Below are 20,204 nucleotides of genomic sequence, written 5' to 3' on the forward strand. Positions count from 1 at the left end.
GTAATCATCCACGCAGATGTCCATGTCGAGGTCGGCAACACCTGCCACCGCCTCGTCGGTGCGCACCGGAGACGGTGGCCTTCGCTCCTTCGTGGGCTCGGCCGAGGGCAGTTTGCTCGACCCGGAAGCGACAGCCCTCGCACCCGACGAAGACTTGCTGGGCCCGGGTATGGCTGGCTTATAGCCGGCGGTAGCTTGCTGCTCCCGAGGGCGGCGGCCTTCGTGCCTTCCCGCGCCTTCTTAACCTTGCGATTAGGGTCCCCGACCCTAATGACCGCCCGCCGCTTCCACGCCACATCTTGACGATCCTTGTCCATCACTGCCGATACAACAGCAGCAATATTCCATCCATAAGGAAAAATCTTCATCTCACGGGCCAAACGAGACGTAAATATGTCCTCACGGCCGCCCGGGGAATTGGAACATTCCTTGGCCATCGACCCCCGGTAACCTTTAGCATTCGCGCCGAAGACTCCCGGAGCTCGGGCGAAGACATCCTTCCCCCGAGGGCCACACAAGTCCCCATCAACTCCACAACAAAACGATCAGAGACCCCCCAACCCCTCAGCTGCAGTACCTAGTTTTCTCTTCTTAATGGCCGGGGCAGCCTCCCGCGAAGGGCCTTCCTCAGCCACAGCCGCTGGCTTTTTTCGACGACGATCAACAGCCGTAGCAGCGTCGTCTCTAGGGTAGCCGCCATATGGCAAACAGTTTAACTCAAAGACATGATTCAAGCGAATGTTGGATCCACGAATATCCCAACTCCGCAGAGCCTCCATCCTCGGCGCATACTGCCCCACAATCCTCACAGCTCCATCCTCCACTTCACGAACGAACGCGGCAGGGTCCCGGCCGCGCAGATCCAAAGCGAAGGCCGGACTTCGCACCAGCTGCTCGCCCAGGGTAGGCATCTGGCGAGGGCATACTTCGCCCAGCGCCCAGCCATGTGCCAAAGGCCACACTCCATAATCAATAAATTCCTCAACCAAATCGCGCCCGCTACTCATGCGGGCAGAGCACCGGAGGCCCCTTCGTCCTCATCATCCTCTGCCACCTCAAACGGTGGGAATGCCACATAACAGTGGGAGCACATCACGGCCGCGGGGAGCCCTGGGAGGTCTTCAACTTTGCCTCCCAAAACATAAAACCAATAATCCCACCAATTGCCCCACTTGTTGCGAGCGCAGGGAACTAGTTCCACGATTTCCGTCGAAGTCTTTCCAATCCTCGGTGTGAAGGTGCACAATCCAAACTTTGCAATCTTATCTCCAATCTTTCTCTTTTGCCAGTGCAGACAATAATTCTTGGCGAAGACCTCTACGGAGGGCTGGCCACCGTACGAAGTCACCGCCCAGACATACTTCGCTAGGGCCACCATGCCATTAGGTGTCAATTGGTGGACCTGGACTTCAAATTTCTGCAAGACCTCCGCCACAAAACAATGCGTAGGTAGGCGAAGGCCGGCGACGAAGAACGCCTCGAACACAACTAACTCGCCCTCAGGCTCAGGAATCTCCTCTGCCCCCGGAACGTGCCCAACACCGTTCCCAAAGTACCCCAACTGCTGTATATCCTGCACATGAACCGAGGAAATCCTCGAAACACCGAACTCCACCGTGTGGCCTGGCTGCAACCCCTCACCGCCAAATCGCTCAAGGTATCCTCGGACGATGAATCAGCTGACGGCGCATTCACCGCAGATGAGGAAGAAGACGACATTGCTACGTACCGTCAGCGGTGGCGCGCGGTTTGCTTGACGCGGGCCAGATCTCCGATGCAGAGGAACAAGGAGGGCAGGCAAGCGAGCGAGCGGTTTTCAAAAGCTTAGGGCTTTCCGGCGCACGCAAAGATAAGAGAGCCTAAGCCGCGTCGCCCTTTTTATACATAGGGCACGGCGCTTCGGGAAACCCGCAGTCCAACAGTGCCACGTCCATCAAAGGTCACCTCAAAAACCCCTGCGGGACCAATTCGAGCAAGGGCAGCGTCTCCACCATCTAACGATGTCTTCGGCACCAGATGACTCAGTCGAACTGGTCCCTCGGAGGGCAAATGTTGGGGCAAAGGCGAAGATGCTACCCTTCGCTCGATGCCTTCGTCGCCTTCGTCGCCTCGATTCACCAACGACGCCAAGGGCGCCGGTCCGATGAGGACTTCGCGACTGGACTTCGCGGGCGCCCTTCGCTCCTCTCCATCGCGAGACAGAGGCCAGACTCCGATGATGTCTGCCAGCCGCACGTCCTCATTAGGTCCGGAAGCCCAAGTAAGATTTGGCCCACTCTAACGGGCCCCGCAGGGATAAGCGTGTTACGGGCCTCATCTATAATAGCCTTTTCTGTAATGACGGACTGTAACCTCACTTTGGGGGAATATTCTGAGGATACTCTAGGTTCTCGAGGGCATAAACGTCCTTGTTTGGGGGCGGTAGGCACTCGAGCACCTATAAATACCCCCGTACAGTACCCTTGAGAGGCAGATTAACAGAACTATTGCTGTTCCTCGTTGAACTTTGCAAACATTCGCTCCACTTTCCCGTTGGATCTACTTGTTCACCTGAACGGGTACCAACATCCCCGTTGCTTGTTGGAGTATCTCGCAAAGATACCTTTCTAAGTGCCAAGCTCATGGCAAGATAACTTTGTAGAGCTTGTGGGCCTTCTGTATGTGCAACGGGACAAGTGGGTCTCTACTAGACCTTCTCATGGAGTACTCACCATCTTCAATATCATGTTTTTGGTCAAAACATTGTGGGTCACATGCCCCCTTTCATGCATGCTCAACAGCCCACAAACCTGGATGGTGTGATCTCGTAAGACTATAAGTCCTTAATGTAAGCATGGTACACGCAAGCACCAAATAGCAAGAGGTATAAACACTAGGCTTAATCCTATAATAAACATATTAATTATGGTTTAATTAGTCTAAGCATTTCACAAAGTACTACGCTAATCACCTAGTCTTCTCTTAAGCATATATATGATGGCTAGAGCAATTGGAACAGTGTGTCTATACTCCTACAACTTAAAATTGATGAAAAAGCTGATTTCCAAAAAAAAGAATATAAAATATAAACCTTATGTTAATAATCCATATATACATAAATCTATTTAAAATTGATGGCTAAACATAGAAATATTTGACTTGTTGGAAAACTAATACGATGTGTAATCTACTACTACTCTATAAGATAACAGTGTGGGGGGTCCACACTAGGTGCGTCGTGCCCCCGCCCTGGCTCCCCTCATCGATGGAAACTCACTCGCATCCCACCATTATCGCATACCTCGCCCCCTCGCAGCTCCTCCACCATGATGCTCGCCCATGCTCAATGGAAAGCGCGTCCGCAATCACCCAGACCGCCCTCGCGCCCCGCAATCCCCGTGATCCTCGCCTCGCCATCATCGCATGGCCCCGCCTGCACACCCCCTCCTCACATGCGCATGGAATGAGGCTCACACTGTTGTGCCCCCGACGGCCTCCCCCTCCCCACCCCCACGCGCGATGCCCTTATGGCCCCACACTCGCGGCATCGCGATGACTATTGTATCCCCGCCACTAACGCAGAGCCTTCTTCAGGGCTGTCGGATCTCCACAGTGGCTAGGGAAGGTGTCCACAATATGCGCTCCCCCCTCTCCTCGGCCTCGGCACCATGCAACAACCGTAATAGTGTCAGCTTCGTGGACGAGGACGACGACAGGCCTGCCTTCGGCTTCGACGGCAACAAGAAGAAGTTATGCCTCGTCATGGGCCTCCATGACGGATCAGCCAAGGTGGGCACCCCTCCCTCGATCTTAGCCTAATTTGGGCGCCCTGGCCTAGGTCGACGTATGGATTTGCGCAGCCGCCAACCGTCGCTTCATCGAGCACGCCCCATGCGTTCAAGAGTTGCATCTGCTCGATCTTCTCAAACAATGTCATGCTTTAGTTATTTCTCTCCTTTCTATTTATGTAGAAGGCTTTTGTTTGTGCTAGAGAGTGATAGGCAAGGTAGGTAATTTTCTGATTTAATTTCTTTCCATTTTTTATCCTAAGATTTTTTACTTGGGAAATGATGGCGAATTTTTGGCTTGGTGCAATTGCAGGTTCAAACAGGCATATCTCTGAACACCTTGGGCTCTCTAGGCTATGAGATGGATCATGGATGGAGACGGAGATGGAGAAAATATGATCCTACGGCTCACAATCTTGACACCTCCGCCATCAGCATAGAATAGCAGTGGGTCATTCTAAACTAGGTGATCAGCTAAAAATATCCCATGATAATCATTAACGATTATATGGTAAGTAATTAGCAATTCAACATGTCTGCATTTATTTTTTCCTACAAAACTAATCACACTTTGGATTAGCTTGATGAAACGAGAGATACTGTCATATCCAGCCAGGTTGTTAATTTAACAGAGAGAGGGGAACCAACAAAGGCACTCCATGGGGAATGGCTGTGGCCAGATTTGTTAATGGTGTTGCAGCTGCAAGTGTCGTGTGGCATCTGTCGCGACCTAGAGGGCTAGAGGCATAGACCACCGTCTAATTTTCAATTTAAAACACAAATCAAGACCACTCTTGAGTTTTGCATGATTAACATGGTTAATATTGCTATATAAAAAATTAATAAGATCAATTTGCGGGAAATGAAATGTAACTCTTTAATTCATTTACATGTACTACATAATTATCACATGAGTATTTTGTGCCATCTTGTGATAAGTCTAAGCATCATATAAGTTGTGGATCTTTCTAATTGGTTGTTGATCTGTCCCCTAGTAATCATACACATGATTTGTTTGCCACTACTTTTTAGATGCACAAGATCCTATGTTGTAATTGCCAATGGTTACCTTCTGCTTTATGTTTTCCTCTTGTACTTAGATAATATATGTGCTTTCTGAAGTGTCTTTTGAAACTAGACACTTTTCCCCAATAACTACTCTCTAGTATTTATGTCTAACCATGATGCAACTTAAAACTTGTAGAGTACTATTGTTTTTTCTTACTGTCAACAAGCACAAATAGTTAGCTTAGGTTCTAAACTTTGTCATTTGCAACCTGATATTTTTGTTTCCCCTTTGACCATTCAATCATGAAACTACATGGATTTTCTAATATACTAACTCCAAATTGAATTCTCTCCGAGTTCGCCATCTCCTCTCAACTCGAGAACTGGCAATCACCATGGAGACGAGACTCTTCCTCGCCCTCCAGTGTTGTGCAGTGCGCCACCATGCAGGTGTGCAACCTTGCGTTGCTATCGCCATCTCTGCTCAAAACCCCATTCCAATTGATATGGTTCTGTTACTCGATTTTGCTTTGGTCTCGGGTGAAGCAGCAGAAGAAGAGCAACAACATGTGGGTCTGCATGGTGTGCAACCAGTGTTAGTCTGTGCTCCATGTTCACATCGTGCCCTCCGAGATCCGGTCGACAGCGGCTCAAATGGACAACGGAAGCAATTTTAACAACATTTTCGAGGAGCTCACCGCTATGAAGGTGCGTTAATCCTGTCCCCCTCCAGGTCCCAACTCCATGCGATAGTATATCACGATTACTGAAAGGGAATTAGGCTTACACCAATTTCCTAAACTAATTTTGGTGGTTGAATTGCCCAACACAAATAATTGGACTAACTAGTTTGCCCAAGTTTATGAGTTCTACAGGTACCAAAGGTTCACCATAAGCCAATAAAAAGACCAAGAAAAAGGGTTCAAACAAAGGAGCAAAGGGACAACCGAAGGCACCCTGGTCGGGCGCACCGGACTGTCCGGTGCGCCACCGGACAGTGTCCGGTGCACCACCGGACAGTGTCCGGTGTACCAGGGGACTCCAGGCTGAACTTCGCACCTTCGGGAATTCTCAGAGTCGTCGCGCTATAATTCACCGGATTGTCCGGTGTACACCGGACAGTGTCCGGTGCTCCAAGGATGAAGAGACTCCGAACTCGTCGGCTTCGGGAATTCACAACGGCTAGTCCGCTATAATTCACCGGACATGTCCGATGTACACCGAACTGTCCGGTGTGACAACGATGCAACGGCTACTTCAGGCGCCAACGGCTACCTGCAGCGCATTAAATGCGCGCCAGCGCGCGCAGAGGTCAGACACGCCCATGCTGGCGCACCGGGCACTCTACAGTTCATATCTGGTGCGCCACCGAACATCCAGGCGGGCCCAGCAGTCAGAGCTCCAACGGTCGAAACCCTAACGACCGGGTGACGTGGCTGTCGCACCGGACATGTCCGGTGTGCACCGGACTGTCCGGTGCACCATACGACAGACAACCTTCACCAACGGCTAGATTTTGGTTGGTGGCTATAAACACCACCCCAACCGGCCACTTCAATGTGGGGAGCCCAAGCAACATTCCAAGTCATCTAGTTGACATACTCAAGCCCTCCCAACCACATATATTCATTGATCCATCCTATACACAAGATTTAGTCCACTACAACCAACACAAGTGCCACAAAAGAGAGAGCAAGCAATTGAGAGCTACTCAATTGAGTTTAGCCCTAGGGCCTTGTGAGATTCATTGAGAGATAGTGTGTGCTACATCTTTGTGTTCATTTGTGCGTGGAGTATTGACTCCCATCGAACTTCCTCCAAAGTTTTGGAGGCTTGTAAAAGCTAGCAAGAGACACCAAAGAGTGTGGTGGCTTGTGGGATCGAGAGTGATCCTTGAGAAGAAGAAGAGCTCACCGATCCTTGTGTGATCGGGGGAGAGAGGGAAAGGGTTGAAAAAGACCCGTCCTTAAGTGGACTCCTCAACGGGGACTAGGCCTTCGAGGGCCGAATCTCGGTAAAACAAATCACCCGTGTCCATTGTGTTTATTGCTTGTGATTTGTTTGTTTTCCTTTGCTCCAAGTTTTCTTGCACCATTATTTGCTAATATCATTTGGTGTTGCTTCAAGTTCAATTCCCATTTAGTGAAGCAACACATTGCAAGAAAGAACTTGTCCTAGTGCTCTTCTCATCTAAGGCTTCTTGCTTTGTTATTCTATAACTTATTAGTTGTATTGATTTATCACTCCCGCAATATTTAGCAATACTCTTTTCAAGCAAGAACTTAGTTTGTATACTCCTATATTTGTATATCTTGTTCCAACCACTAATCAAGGGATCTAGTTGGGGGATAAACTTTTAATTTTCAGGTTTCGCCTATTCACCCCCCTCTAGGCGACTTTCAATTACATACAATTCGCTTGTATATTCCGCCCAAACATTACGAGACAGTCTCCTTTAGTGCTTTGCACTGCTCCTATCAAGGTCAGCATGTACCTAGTACCCTATTTTGTTTAACTTGACCTTGGGTACCATAACACTCTAGAGTTTCAGTTCATGCTTTAGACCCTATAACTATTCTCTCTCTATTCAGAAGAATGATTGATGAGGTTGGTGCCAGTTTTCATCCTTCAAGAGTCTTAGTAAGTGAAGAAGGTACTATAATGTATGAGATATAAGGTTATTTGATGTAGTCTTCTACTCCTGTTTTAGTGCTCAATGACACTAGGACAGTCAAGTGAGCCGGAGAAAACATTAAATGTATCTAATAAGTTTCCCAAGCCACATTGGTTGCCTTCCATTAGATGTTATTTTCTGATTTGAATTCGTTGTAGTTTTGTTGACAATTTTTTCTCTTTTTATTTCATTTTTCTATATTATTGTGAATTACTAAACCTTGGTGATAGGCCAGAGAAACTTATTGTGACAAAGATTGCAGTGCCACATGTTTCTATATGATCTTCTATTATTGTTGGTAATAGTAAAACAAGGTTTGCTTTCTGCTTCTTAAGAGCTATTGTTCTTATCCTCATTTTTGTTTGGTGATTTAGAATAACAGAATAACCATGTGATCATGAGTTGCCTTGCTTATTGCAGCAATGAAGACAACATCACAGTTTGCTTTTTTAGGAGCTTAAAGTATGGTGACAGAAGGATTGCTACTCAGTATTTAAAGTGTGGATGTATAGTTGAAAGACATTTTGAAGATGGAGACAGTGTCCTCTTTAATAGATAGTGAGCCTGCTTTTGTACTTGAGCACAAGCAAGGATAATGCCATGGAGAACACTAAGATTTGATGAGTCTCCATCTAAACCCTTACAATGCTGATTTTGATGGAGGTGAAATGAATTTGTATGTCCCTCGGATAGAGGAAGCTCACCACCTAGCACAACTTCAATAGACCTCTATGTTTGTTTTAAAGCTATTGAAAAAGGCCCATGAAGCCTGCATTGCTCATATCATTTCCATGCACGGAAAAGAGGATGTGTAAGCCATCATTGCCATGTTTTTGTTTATATGAGCAATTGAGCATCATCATGATCAGTTGGAGGGGGTGATTCAGGCTGTAGGAGGGGGTGAGGGACTTGAATTTCTGCAGGTATGCACTTGTTACAAATGTTGAGCTATTGAAGATGGAAACATTGTATATTTATAGATATTATTGCACTGGAGCAAATCTTTGTCCATTGGAAAAAGGTTTGCCTTATTGCGGTTGACAATCACCAGCAGCATGTCACCCTAATGCTTGAGCATGGGAGATGCCGTCAGAGTTCTAGGCCACTTTATCCTCATTTCCTGCCGAAAAACCTGACCTGCTTTACACCTCAACAGAAGATAAACTGTATACTACGCCTCAAAAGGAGGTGAGCTGGGAGGAAATGACAACCATCTTTTGCCTTCTTTCCTGCGTTGGTGGTCTGAAACAAAGGTAATTATTATCTTACCAAACCTAGCTACTATATATTGCTGTTAACCATTATTCCATTAAGATGTACTCCCTCTGTCCCAAAACAGTAGTCGTTTTAGCTCTTATTTTTGTGTCTGTATTTAGATAGATGGTGATAAATCTAGACACATACATCAAGTAATGAATGAACTCATTAATTATTTAAAACGAATTTTAATTTGGGCCGAAGGAAGTACGGACAACTGTTAACCATCAGTTCTGTATTGATAATGTTCGTTCAACATCAATTTAATCTATTTGGGTTGACATATTTATAATAATATTACGTATTTATACCATTCCGTATCTATGTTTAATCACGAATTTTACCATCACCATTATACTCACGTCGCCCATCGTCAAGGCTATGAGCCGTTAGAGGCTCATCAATTTGTGTTATGTGGTATCATATACAGACACATACCTAGTAAACATATAAAGAAACAGAGAGAAAGAAATATAAAAGTCAACAACAATATATTATTGGTCCCATTCAAAATCACTACTCACTCTTTATACTTCACCAACAGGCGGATATTGATCGATCTTCTCCGTCATACATGTATGATGTAGATCGGTTGGTAGTGGAGTTTCATAAACACAAAGTTTTTTAGATAAATTAAAAAAACAGCCAGTCGTATCCTCTCCGGCCTATTATTATTGTGTTTTGTGTTCCACACATCAAGCACCTAGCAGGTCTAGGCTCTAGGGGCTAGAGTTTTGCGTAAAGCAGCCGCTCCAGCTCCTTCATATTTGCAGCTTCCATGCACATGAGAACGCGGACGCCGCCGCCGCCTGTTGGCCCGTCGCTCGTTAGGTACACTAAGCCTCCACGGACGGAGTCCGCCCGCGACATCACCGCTGGCTTCCCCCATCCGAAATCCACGTCGTACATTGGCATGCCCAGCCAGCTAATAATCTGTAGGTCCGTCTCTGGCAAGGTGCCCTTCACAGGCCGGCTGTCCATCTCGGTCATCTCATAGTAGTCGACCGCAGACCGCACGAGCTCGTCGTCCACCCGATCGACAGCGTCTTTGATGCGGCCGGCCACGGACGCCAGAGCCTCCGAAGCAACATCCCGAACTGCGCCAGTGGCGCCCAGCCTGACCAACGCGTTGCCGAAGTAGTGGCTCGGGAGAGGTGGCCTCACCCTGCGCCGGACGTTGGCTGGGAAGGTGAGGCGTGCTTCGGCGTCGGGCGGAAGCCGGCGCACAACGAGCGCGCACTGCCACACGAGGGCGCCGATGGCGCAGAAGGTGCTTGTGCCGCCACAGAGGCGCTTTAAGGAGGCGACCTGGTCCTTGGAAATGGCAAAGACTTCAATGGCAAGGGGTCCTGATCCTAACGGGTCGTCGGAGAAGGTGAGCTTTGGGTAGAACCTCGAGAGGGCGTCCGGGTGGACGGTAGGCGGGGACCGTGCACGGAGGAGTGTGCGGTCGTGGCACGGGAGCTCCACGGTTGCGCGGTCACCATACTTGCACAAGGCTGACCACGTCTGGAAGAAGTGGAACGCGCTTGAGGCATCGCTGGCGGTGTGGTGGAGAGCCGTCCCTAGCACCACACCTCCGAACTTGAGGAAAGTCACCTGCAAGTGGACGACATATGAGCATGAATTAGACTATCTTCACTAGATCCCTATTCCATCCTCTATTTCAAATATCACTTCATAAACTTTATCAAACAGTGTAATCTATAGTTCTGCATTCTCTATTTTACACGATTCACTGAATACAACTTTATCACTATCCAAGAAGTAGATCTATCAGTACATGCGCATTTTACACATGCATGCAAATTGGCATATATACATGTTTGGGGTTGATCTCGGGCTTAGTCAAAAAGACTAACCAAGTCTCTGTGGCCTAAGAGCATCTCTAATAATTTCTAAAATATTTGTTCTAATACATGAGAATTAGGAACTTACTAAAACTTTAATTGCTAAAAAATCTCAATACTCTAACAGCTCCTAATATTTTTCAAAAAAATGAATTTATTATTGGGTAGCACCGAAACTGAAAAAACGCGAGAACATGAAACCTTCGTCAGTTTGGGAGCTCACTAGCAGACGATTGAAGTGTTGTTTTTTCCTTTTTCTTTTTCCTAAAAATAAGGATTGAGACTAATAGGGTGTTTGGTTTCATGGATAGCTTTATTCGGCATCCCACATATTGTCTTACAAATAAAACAGAGTGATGACGGACGACATCCTTCTATAATGCAAACCAAACATCAACGGAGGATCGGATACAGATTCAGATAGCTACAGGAGCGACCAAACCTGCAATCCGTAAAGTTTTGAAAGACTATTGGAGATGGTCTAGCAGCTCACGTTTCCTAATCGAGTGAACACTCTACCTAATTAGTGGTCTGGTCCTCGGTCTAACCCATCTGTGTACATTATTGAGGGCGAGACCTCCCTGAATACCGATCAAAATAGACACGAGATGGACCGTGGACGTGTAGAGACCTACGCCCATCGCTGACCTTTTGCGTTGGCGTTCATCTACACCTCCTCGCGTCGTGACTCTCCCCCAAGTAGCGATCTACAACGACAAATTCTGCTTCTACAGTACGGTTGCTCGTCATGCCGCGGGTCATCACTTTAATCAAAGGTAAATATCATCAGACCTAGATGTTCTAATGGTTAAGGATTAAGAGCAAGATCCTACAAGAGATCTAACAATGATATCAGAGCTAAAGTTTTTTTTTCTCTAACCCTAACTCTAAAAAGAAATTTATTTTAGTTTTCATCAAATCGAAATAGGAAGAAAGCGAAGGAAAACTCTGATTGAGATTCAAGAAAGAAAGATTTATTCGATATCAAAACGAAGAAAAAAAAAGAAAAGAAATAGAGAAATCCCTAAATCACTTTGAGGGAGAAGATGTGTCATTGTGCAAGTGTGCATGGAAATTGGAAACGCCGCGCAAGCATGCAGTTGCTGCGCTCAGCGGGCCACGCGGCATGCACGACAATGGTGCCGATCGACCACAGGCTCTCTTGTGTTTAGAGGGGCGCGACCCCGCATGGAGATGGGCTCACAGCGCAGCTGCACGAAGTGAAGCGGCAGCGACGGACCCTAGCTGCTAGAACACGTGCGCTCTGGCGACGGCGGCGGAGAAGCGCACCCACGATTGTGTGGAGGCGCCCGCTCGGCGTGTGCATGTTGGGGTTGGGGGAAGGAGAGAAAGCTTGGCGGCGCGCATGGCTGACGACTAGCAAGCACACGTGTACTCATGCCGCTGACACCTACTCCCTGCCTCATTTATCTTAAGGTCACGAAGTTATATACTATGTCAAAAATATTTTCAACTTTAACCGTTAATAACAAAATATTTATAAATATTGATTAAATAAAAACAAAACTATTAGATTATTATTAAAACATCTACCACAATATATAATTCATGTAATTTAGAAATATTTATTTTTATAGATATTGTTGGTTAAAGTTTTAAAATATTAATTTAGGACAAACCTTCATGACCTTAGGATAGTGAATAGAGTGAGTAGTAGCAAGCAAGCACATATGTGCTATAACCACTGACGTCTAGCAAAGCAAGCACTAATGTGCGTGTGCAAAGCAAGCACTAACAGTGTCAGCTTGGAAAGGGGAGAAGAATCTAGGGTTTTCCATCGACTCTGAGTTTTTATACCAGTGACAAACCCTAATGGACTAAATTGGGCCGTTTTTGGCCCAAATAGTGAACATTTTTATTTTTTCGAAAACAATTGCTAATGTTTATCTCTACTCAAGTTTCTCTGTTGTCTGCTTCCGCTATTAAGTTAAAATGGTGATCATATGATCACGTAAGAAAACATCGACTCTAATTGGCATATTTTCTTGAGACTTGATAAGTTTTTCATTAAGATAGTAGATCATGGCTATATACTGACCAACATTGTTTATAGTCATGTGTCTATGATTGAATCTCACAAGTATCAAGTCATGTTGTCTTAAGCATTTATGATCATGTTCAAGTGATGTTTAAAGATAAAGTGATATTCATAATGTCGACCTTCTATAAGCATAAGACATATCACATTGACATATTCTAACCAACGTTGTTTATATCAAGGTGTTTTTCATAAATGTTTATGTATATTTATTAAATTCTTCATTTTCTACTCAATAGTGATGTGAAGAAGAATCATTAAGTTTTACATGGTGCTAATACCATGAAAGTAATATGAATCATTAAGTTTTGCAGGGTGCTAATACCAAGGAAGTGAAATAGATCATTAAGTTTTGCATGGTGCTAATACCATGGAAGTGAATTGCATCATTAAGTTTTACATGATGCTAATGCCATGGAAGTCATATGAATCATTAAGCTTTTACATGGTGCCAATACCATGGAAGTCAATTGGTTGTGATTTATGCGATATTGAAGTTGCAATATCCCTACTATTATGTGACAGTAAGTTCCTTACTTGTACCATATAAGCAAAGTAAGTTTATGCGCAGAATGTACATCATGCTAGTAAGAATGTGGGGGGAGAAATCCTTAGATCTAGGGGGAGTAATCCCCTAAGTTCAATATATACTAAATCAAATGACTGTCATTGATTAAAATGTCTTAATTGACTTTAAAAGTAACATGCACATAATAAAGTTTAGCAAATGCTAAGTTCATGTGAATACTGATAGTATGTGACCTCATGAAAATAATGTTTTCTGAGGTAAAGGCATAGTAGTGTAATATCAATCATGAGATTTTATCGAAAATGGAACTGTTGTTTTAGTTCACATTTCGAGGGGAGGGATAAATCCCATTAAGAAGTTGTCCAGTTCATATTTCAACGGGGTAGAAAAGTCCCATTAAGAATTCCACTTCTCCTATAAGATTGGAATTAAGAAATTTGGGTAGATGGTGCCCACGAAATCAAGAAATTTGGATGGTTGATTATAAGATGATACCATCTAATTTAAAGAAGTTTTCCTGGAAGAGCCAATATAGTGGGTTGTCATGGGTCCCCATAGAATATAGTGACTCTAAAGGGAAACAGTTGAGAACTTAAAGTTTTAGTTCCATCCTTCTTGGATGAGAATTTTTCTTGACTAGTTCAAAACAGTGAGCTGTTGTCCGTTCACATTAATTCAGTGACTCTAGGGGTGAGTATTTAAAGATTTTAAGTCATCTTCTAAGACCTAAGGGTGAGTATCTTGTTTTTCACACATAAAACTCTTGTATGGTGCCATTTAGTAAATGCTTGCAATATGCATTTTACTGAGTAAGTGGTTGATATGATTATTATGTTGACAAGTGACACCTATAGTAAGTTAATAAGCATTGATACAAGGTTCATAAGTTTCCTTCAATGAACATTGATGATGTTTATTAAGATTTATCAAAAAAGGTCCAAATAATAGGGTTTTTTTTTTCCAAAAATAAGGACAAATAAGTTTATGGCTGACATAATTGATGTATAACTTCATCTTCTGGCTTTAAAGCATTGATACCAGGAATTTGGGCAATCTTGTTCTAGGATTGGACCCCTGGAAACCATGGAGTTCTAAGTTGCATATGAGATGCAAATGATTGCATGCTACTTGCAAAGAAGTTTCGGCAAGGTGATTATAAGAAAATACAAATAAATCAATCTTTCTAGAAGGAGCCATTTTATGTGGGATGACTCTGACTCTATTTAGTTGCATTATCATTATTGATTAGAAGTTGAATTGTGGCATGTCTTGATGTGCAAGTTTTGCGAGTAAGATTATAATATCTTAAGAATAAAAAAGTTTGTTTTGGTACAATGAACTCATCCCGGGGTTCGTGAAGAGTGCAATTTATTCGAGTAACATGTCTAGTGGTATTGCCGCACCCAAGACATTGTGAAAGATTGAAAATCCAGAATCAAACAGAAATGCAATTGTAAGCTTTTGATGCTCAATACATAATTATTAAGTATTAAGATGAACGTATTGAGTATCAAATAAGCTTCAAGTTTGCATACTCAGAAAGTAAGAATTAAGATATCTCAAGTTCTATTGTTTCCATTGTGGCTTGCCTTAAGTTGCTGGAATTAAGATTAAAAGGAAGCTCGTTTTTTGGAACAAGTTGGGATATCAACTTATGATTATGGAGATATGCTTGTCTTTTCGAATTTAAATGTGCACATAAGAAGATATTAAGAAAGATTGCACACCTGGACCATGTATAGGCCAACTTCTTGTAAGATTAAGTAATTATGATTTTTGAGATGGAATGGGGTATTGTAGTCACTGGGTTCAATAGTTCTTAACGGTCTATTGTAATCCTTTGACTTTGTGTGCTCTTTTATTTAAGAGATATTTTATAAGGTACCTAAATGTTGTACTTGTCGAGTTTAAGTTATTTGTCCTGAGATAGAATGATTCAATATATATGTTAAAATTTTAGTGGTGGGTATTAAGTGTTGTAATGCTTCATTTCAGTGTATTGTTTTATCGAAATTGGATACTTGTAAGTTGACGTCTCTCGATCAAGGGGGAGAATGTTAGGATTGATTTTGGGCTTAGTCAAAGGACTGACCGAGTCTTAATGGGCTAAGAGCCCACGTGCCCTGATCGGGGACACCTCCCTATATATATATATATATATATATATATATATATATCCTGGGTGCATTCTCTATATTGAATGCACCCAGGTGCAATAACACCCCGAGCACGTCTCCCCATAAGAGCACGCCCTCAGCCCTCCTATACGCGCGCCTCTCTGCCCCCCGCCGCGGGTATCCTCTAATTGCAAACTTGAGTCTCTGTTTTTACTCCTTGATTACCATTGCATGGTGTGTTGTTGCTCCAGTTGCAATGTTTGTTGCTTGTTGATTGCAACTATGGGTATCCGTTAATTGCAAACTCATGATTGCGTGTTGTTCTGCAGGATGCAAACATACTTGATGTGTTTGTCCCCAGGGTGCGGCAAACATTTGATACAAGGGAAGAAGACTACCTCTTTTACCTTGACTATGCAAAGTTGGCTGGTTTTAGTGTCAGGACAAAGAGGTGTAATTGCAACTGCTGGTGTGGTGTGATTGCAACCCCGAATTAGGTGTGATTGCAACTGCTGTATAATTCTACCCAAATATCTGTTAAAAAAATGTAAACAAAATGATTGCAACTGCTGGTGTGTTGTAATTGCAACTACTGGTGTGGTGTGGATGCAACTGCTGAGTTGCTCTGATGTGATTGCAAGTACTGAATAACTCTGGGAAATTTTGTTAAAAAAATATGATTGCAACTGCTGGTCTGGTGTAATTGCAACTGCTGGTCTGGTGTGATTGCAACTTCTATATAACTAGATGCAACTACTGGTCTGGTTCGAAAATTGTAGCATTCTGTCGGGAGCGTGCGGGAGGGACGAAGACAAAGCGTCGGTTTGGCCTGGGTGGGGCGATTGTAACTGCTGTATAATTCTACCCAAATATCTGTTAAAAAAATGTAAACAAAATGATTGCAACTGCTGGTGTGTTGTAATTGCAACTACTGGTGTGGTGTAGATGCAACTGCTGAGTTGCTCTGATGTGATTGCAAGTACTGAATAACTCTGATAAATTTTGTTAAAAAATATGATTGCAACTGCTGGTCTGGTGTGATTGCAACTTCTATATAACTAGATGTAACTGCTGGTCTGGTTCGAAAATTGTAGCATTCTGTCGGGAGCGTGCGGGAGGGACGAAGACGAAGCGTCGGTTCAGCCTGGGTGGGGCGATTGGCTCAGACCAGGTGCTCCTGACGCGTAGGTTCGATCTGGGTGTATTCTATATATATATATATATATATATATGAAAACTACCGATCAACATAAACATGGGGATGGATGTGAAGACCTACGCCTGCTGTCGGCGTTCGTCTACACCTTCTCGCTGTGTCTATTCCCCAAGCAGCGATCTACAACGACGAATGCACCTCTACAGTACGTACGGTTGCTTTCGTATCTCTTCCCCATGCAAGCACGGGTCGTTGCTTTAGCCAAACATAAATCTCATCAGATCCAGAAGTTGCGATTAATGGTTAAGAGCAAGATCCTGCAAGGGATCTAACATTTAACAATACCTAGTATGTAGCTAGTAGTGGTGCTCGATATGAAACAAAGCATGGAAATATCGAATAAGCAAGAGGCGGAGACTGGAGACCTGTATGGCCAATATGATGGATGCTGGCTCAACGCATGGAACAAACAGCCTCCTCAGCTCCGGCGACGGCCTGAAGTCGTCCTCGATGTCACCAACACTGAGGTCAGCATGAGCGACCACAAAGAGTGCGCCCTCGCCGGTGCAGGTGATCTCTACCCTGCCATCGTTGTTGACGCCGAGGCGGCCAGCGAGGGGGTAGAAGGCCACCAAGGTCTTGGCCATAGCCTCCTTGAGCCTGGCCACGTCGAAGAAACCATCGGCGGCGGCAACATCGCTGGGGCTGTACAGGTAGACTGTTGGGGTGTGGCCTCTGCTGGGCAGAACGAGGTCCAGCGGAGAGAGCGAGAGCCCCTCCGACGGTGTCGGCTCGCTCGGCACTACAAACGACGACTCTACCACATGCACTACCTCAGAATCCATGATATTGCTGCTAGTAGAAACTGCACCTGCAAGGGACAAAGAGTTTAGACTCGATTTATCACACCCAAACATCTAGGCACGTCATTTAATTTCACGAAAATAGAATTGGAACGTTAACAAGACAGCTGAATTGGAACGTTAACAAGGCATGCATGCATTGCTGGACTTGCAGAAACCTTAGGTAGTGTTTGGTTACTAGGGACTAATTTTTAGTCCCTCCATTTTATTCCACTTTAGTCTATAAATTGCAAAATATGGAAATTATAACTCTATTTTAGTTTCCATATTTGACAATTTAGTGACTAAAGTGGAATAAATTGGAGGGACTAAAAATTAGTCTCTAAAACCAAACACCCCCTTAATTACCTCAGCTGTGCGGTGCTATCTGAGCCCGCGATGGGGGGAGGAGATTCTAACCGGTCGATTATTTATAGATGGCTAAATCGACACTCTGATACGATTCGTATTATTTTGTTACGGCACGATACGATCTACATATTAATTGCACATGCTGAGATGCTTATTGCACATGCCGGCATGAGATGTGTCAGGTCTAGCCTGTCATCTCTAGGGATGGCAATAGGTCGGATTCGGATCGGATATTGAAAATATCCGCCCGCAGTTATATCCATGGTCATAAATAATATCCGCTCGCGACTATATTCATGGGTAGAAATTCATATCCATATCTATGTCCATCGGGTTTCGGATATCCATCGGACATGATAAAACCATTTTCAGCAATTGAATAACATAATTAATCAAATTTTCCTGCGAACCTGAAGGGATGGCAGGGGCACAACCGCGAATGGCGAACCTGAAGGGCGTAGTATCGTGCTCCCGCGCAGAGTAGGGCGGAGCTCAGCGCAGCTGCGCAGGGCGGAGCTCAGAGCTGCGTGTGTGCAGGGTGGGCTGACGAGTGATGTGGGTCACCTGGGGCGCAGCAGACGCAGCACAGATACAAGGAGGATCTGGATCAGGCACAGGGAGCCAGGGGCGCGGCGGGCCGGCGGCGGCGCGGGTGTCTTGCGGCTTGCCTAGGTGACGGCGCGTAGGGGTCCGGCGGCGGACGCATGGCAGGATGCTGGCTCCAGGCGTGAGGCATCCGGGTGGCTGCAGGCTGCCTGGAGATTGACCGATTGAGGGGATGGCCGGATGGGGAATTAGGGATTAGGGTGGGCTGGTGGCTTGGTGCTTTGGTGGGCTGAATGTTGCTTCGGTGGGCTGGCGCCTGGGCTCAATAATGGACTAATGGTTAATTTTGGATATCCAACGGATTACCCGCGGGTGAGATTTAATATCCAAATCCATGCCCACTTTATCTCGGATCGAATATAGGTCTAACCCGTGGGTCAAAAAACATATCCATATCCTAATCCGTTGGGTCGAATATCCACCGGATATCCAAATCCACGGATTAAATTGTCATCCCTAGTCATCTCAGTGTGGTGGTCACCACGATTAGACAAGATTTAAATCAACTAGTGATTTGTTGGATATGATTGTGATGTGATATGAGCATTACTAGATATTAGTGTCATATACTCATATAGTACTGTCACGGTATGACTAGGCACTACAGTGCTGTGTCTAAACTAATAACTAGACACGTTTACAGGCACAACTAGTGTTGGGAATATGGACCAGGTTTTTTGGGTTAGCACGAGCACGACACAAAAATAGAAGTCCAAAGCACGGCCTGACACGAAATAATATGGGTCAGGCTAGCATGTTTCAAAAGCGGGCATGGGCCGGGCCTTAAATTCCTTCCCATCGGGCCTCGGCACGGCCCACACACAGGCCGACACGGTCCAATGAAGCCCATATTATTTAATTTCTTTAGTTTAGTAAGCTATAGACTTTATATGGTCATAATATGTCACACCCGGATTTAAGGGCGCAAATCCGGACACAAATCAAATGTGTGCTACGATCAAGTCTCACACATTGATGACTCATGGTACAGAAACGAATGTCACATCTTTAATATATAATATGAGTTTTGTACAAAATAACTAAATGATAGTTATTAGAGCTTTCGTGAAAACTTTGATGTATATAATGTGTGATGCATACATGGTTGTAAACAAGACTTTGATGTATATAAATGTATGATAGAATTTAATTCCATGTTGCTTTTAATATCAATACTACATGTTTATCAATATCAATATTAATATATATGTTTGTGTGTGTAAATATATATAAATTTCAATACAAAAATTTAAAAAAAGGCGGGAAAACTTCCACTGTCGGCTAAATAAAAAAACCGCCAGTGAAAAATACAATTTTCACTGGCGGGTTTCTTAAGAAACCGCAAGTGGAAATAGCAGAAAACCGCCAGTGGAAATGCTATTTTCACTGGCGGTTCTAGAATAACCGCCAGTGGAAATAGCCACTGGCCCCTAGCACTGGCGGTACTGAAAAACGCCAGTGCAAACAGCTCTAGAACCGCCACTATAGAGCCTTTGTGTACTAGTGTCAGAATGCATGATATTGCTGCTAGTATAAACTGCACCTGCAAGGGACAAAGAGTTTAGACTCGATTTATCACACCCAAACATCTAGGCACGTCATTTAATTTCACGAAAATAGAATTGGAACGTTAACAAGACAGCTGAATTGGAACGTTAACAAGGCATGCATGCATTGCTGGACTTGCAGAAACCTTAATTACCTCAGCTGTGCGGTGCTATCTGAGCCCGCGATGGGGGGAGGAGATTCTAACCGGTCGATTATTTATAGAAGGCTAAATCGACACTCTGATACGATTCGTATTATTTTGTTACGGCACGATACGATCTACATATTAATTGCACATGCTGAGATGCTTATTGTACATGCCGAGGTCTAGACTGAGATGCTTATTGCACATGCCGGCATGAGGTGTGTCAGGTCTAGCCTGTCATCTCAGTGTGGTGGTCACCACGATTAGACAAGAT

General features: G+C 44.6%; 1 protein-coding gene across 3 annotated transcripts; it reads right to left on the reverse strand.

The window, feature by feature from the left end:
- Nucleotides 1-9,178: 9,178 nt before the first annotated feature.
- On the reverse strand, nucleotides 9,179-19,971 carry LOC103649816 (putrescine hydroxycinnamoyltransferase 1). Of its 3 annotated transcripts, none has more exons than XM_020550134.1 (3): nucleotides 19,940-19,971; nucleotides 16,843-17,288; nucleotides 9,179-10,305 (listed from the first exon to the last, which is right to left on the reverse strand). In XM_020550134.1, exons 2-3 carry the CDS (start codon nucleotides 17,260-17,262, stop codon nucleotides 9,433-9,435), a joined length of 1,293 nt encoding a protein of 430 aa, XP_020405723.1. In that variant the 5' UTR covers nucleotides 17,263-17,288; nucleotides 19,940-19,971; the 3' UTR covers nucleotides 9,179-9,432. The 3 variants fall into 3 exon arrangements, with proteins under 3 accessions (XP_020405723.1, XP_020405722.1, XP_020405721.1); XM_020550133.1 differs by lacking the exon at nucleotides 19,940-19,971 and adding an exon at nucleotides 17,629-17,672; XM_020550132.2 differs by lacking the exon at nucleotides 19,940-19,971 and having other exon boundaries at nucleotides 16,843-17,613.
- Between the last annotated feature and the right edge of the window lie 233 nt (nucleotides 19,972-20,204).

The sequence above is a fragment of the Zea mays genome, chromosome 3, assembly GCF_902167145.1.
Source record: "Zea mays cultivar B73 chromosome 3, Zm-B73-REFERENCE-NAM-5.0, whole genome shotgun sequence".
Classification (NCBI taxonomy): Eukaryota; Viridiplantae; Streptophyta; class Magnoliopsida; order Poales; family Poaceae; genus Zea; species Zea mays.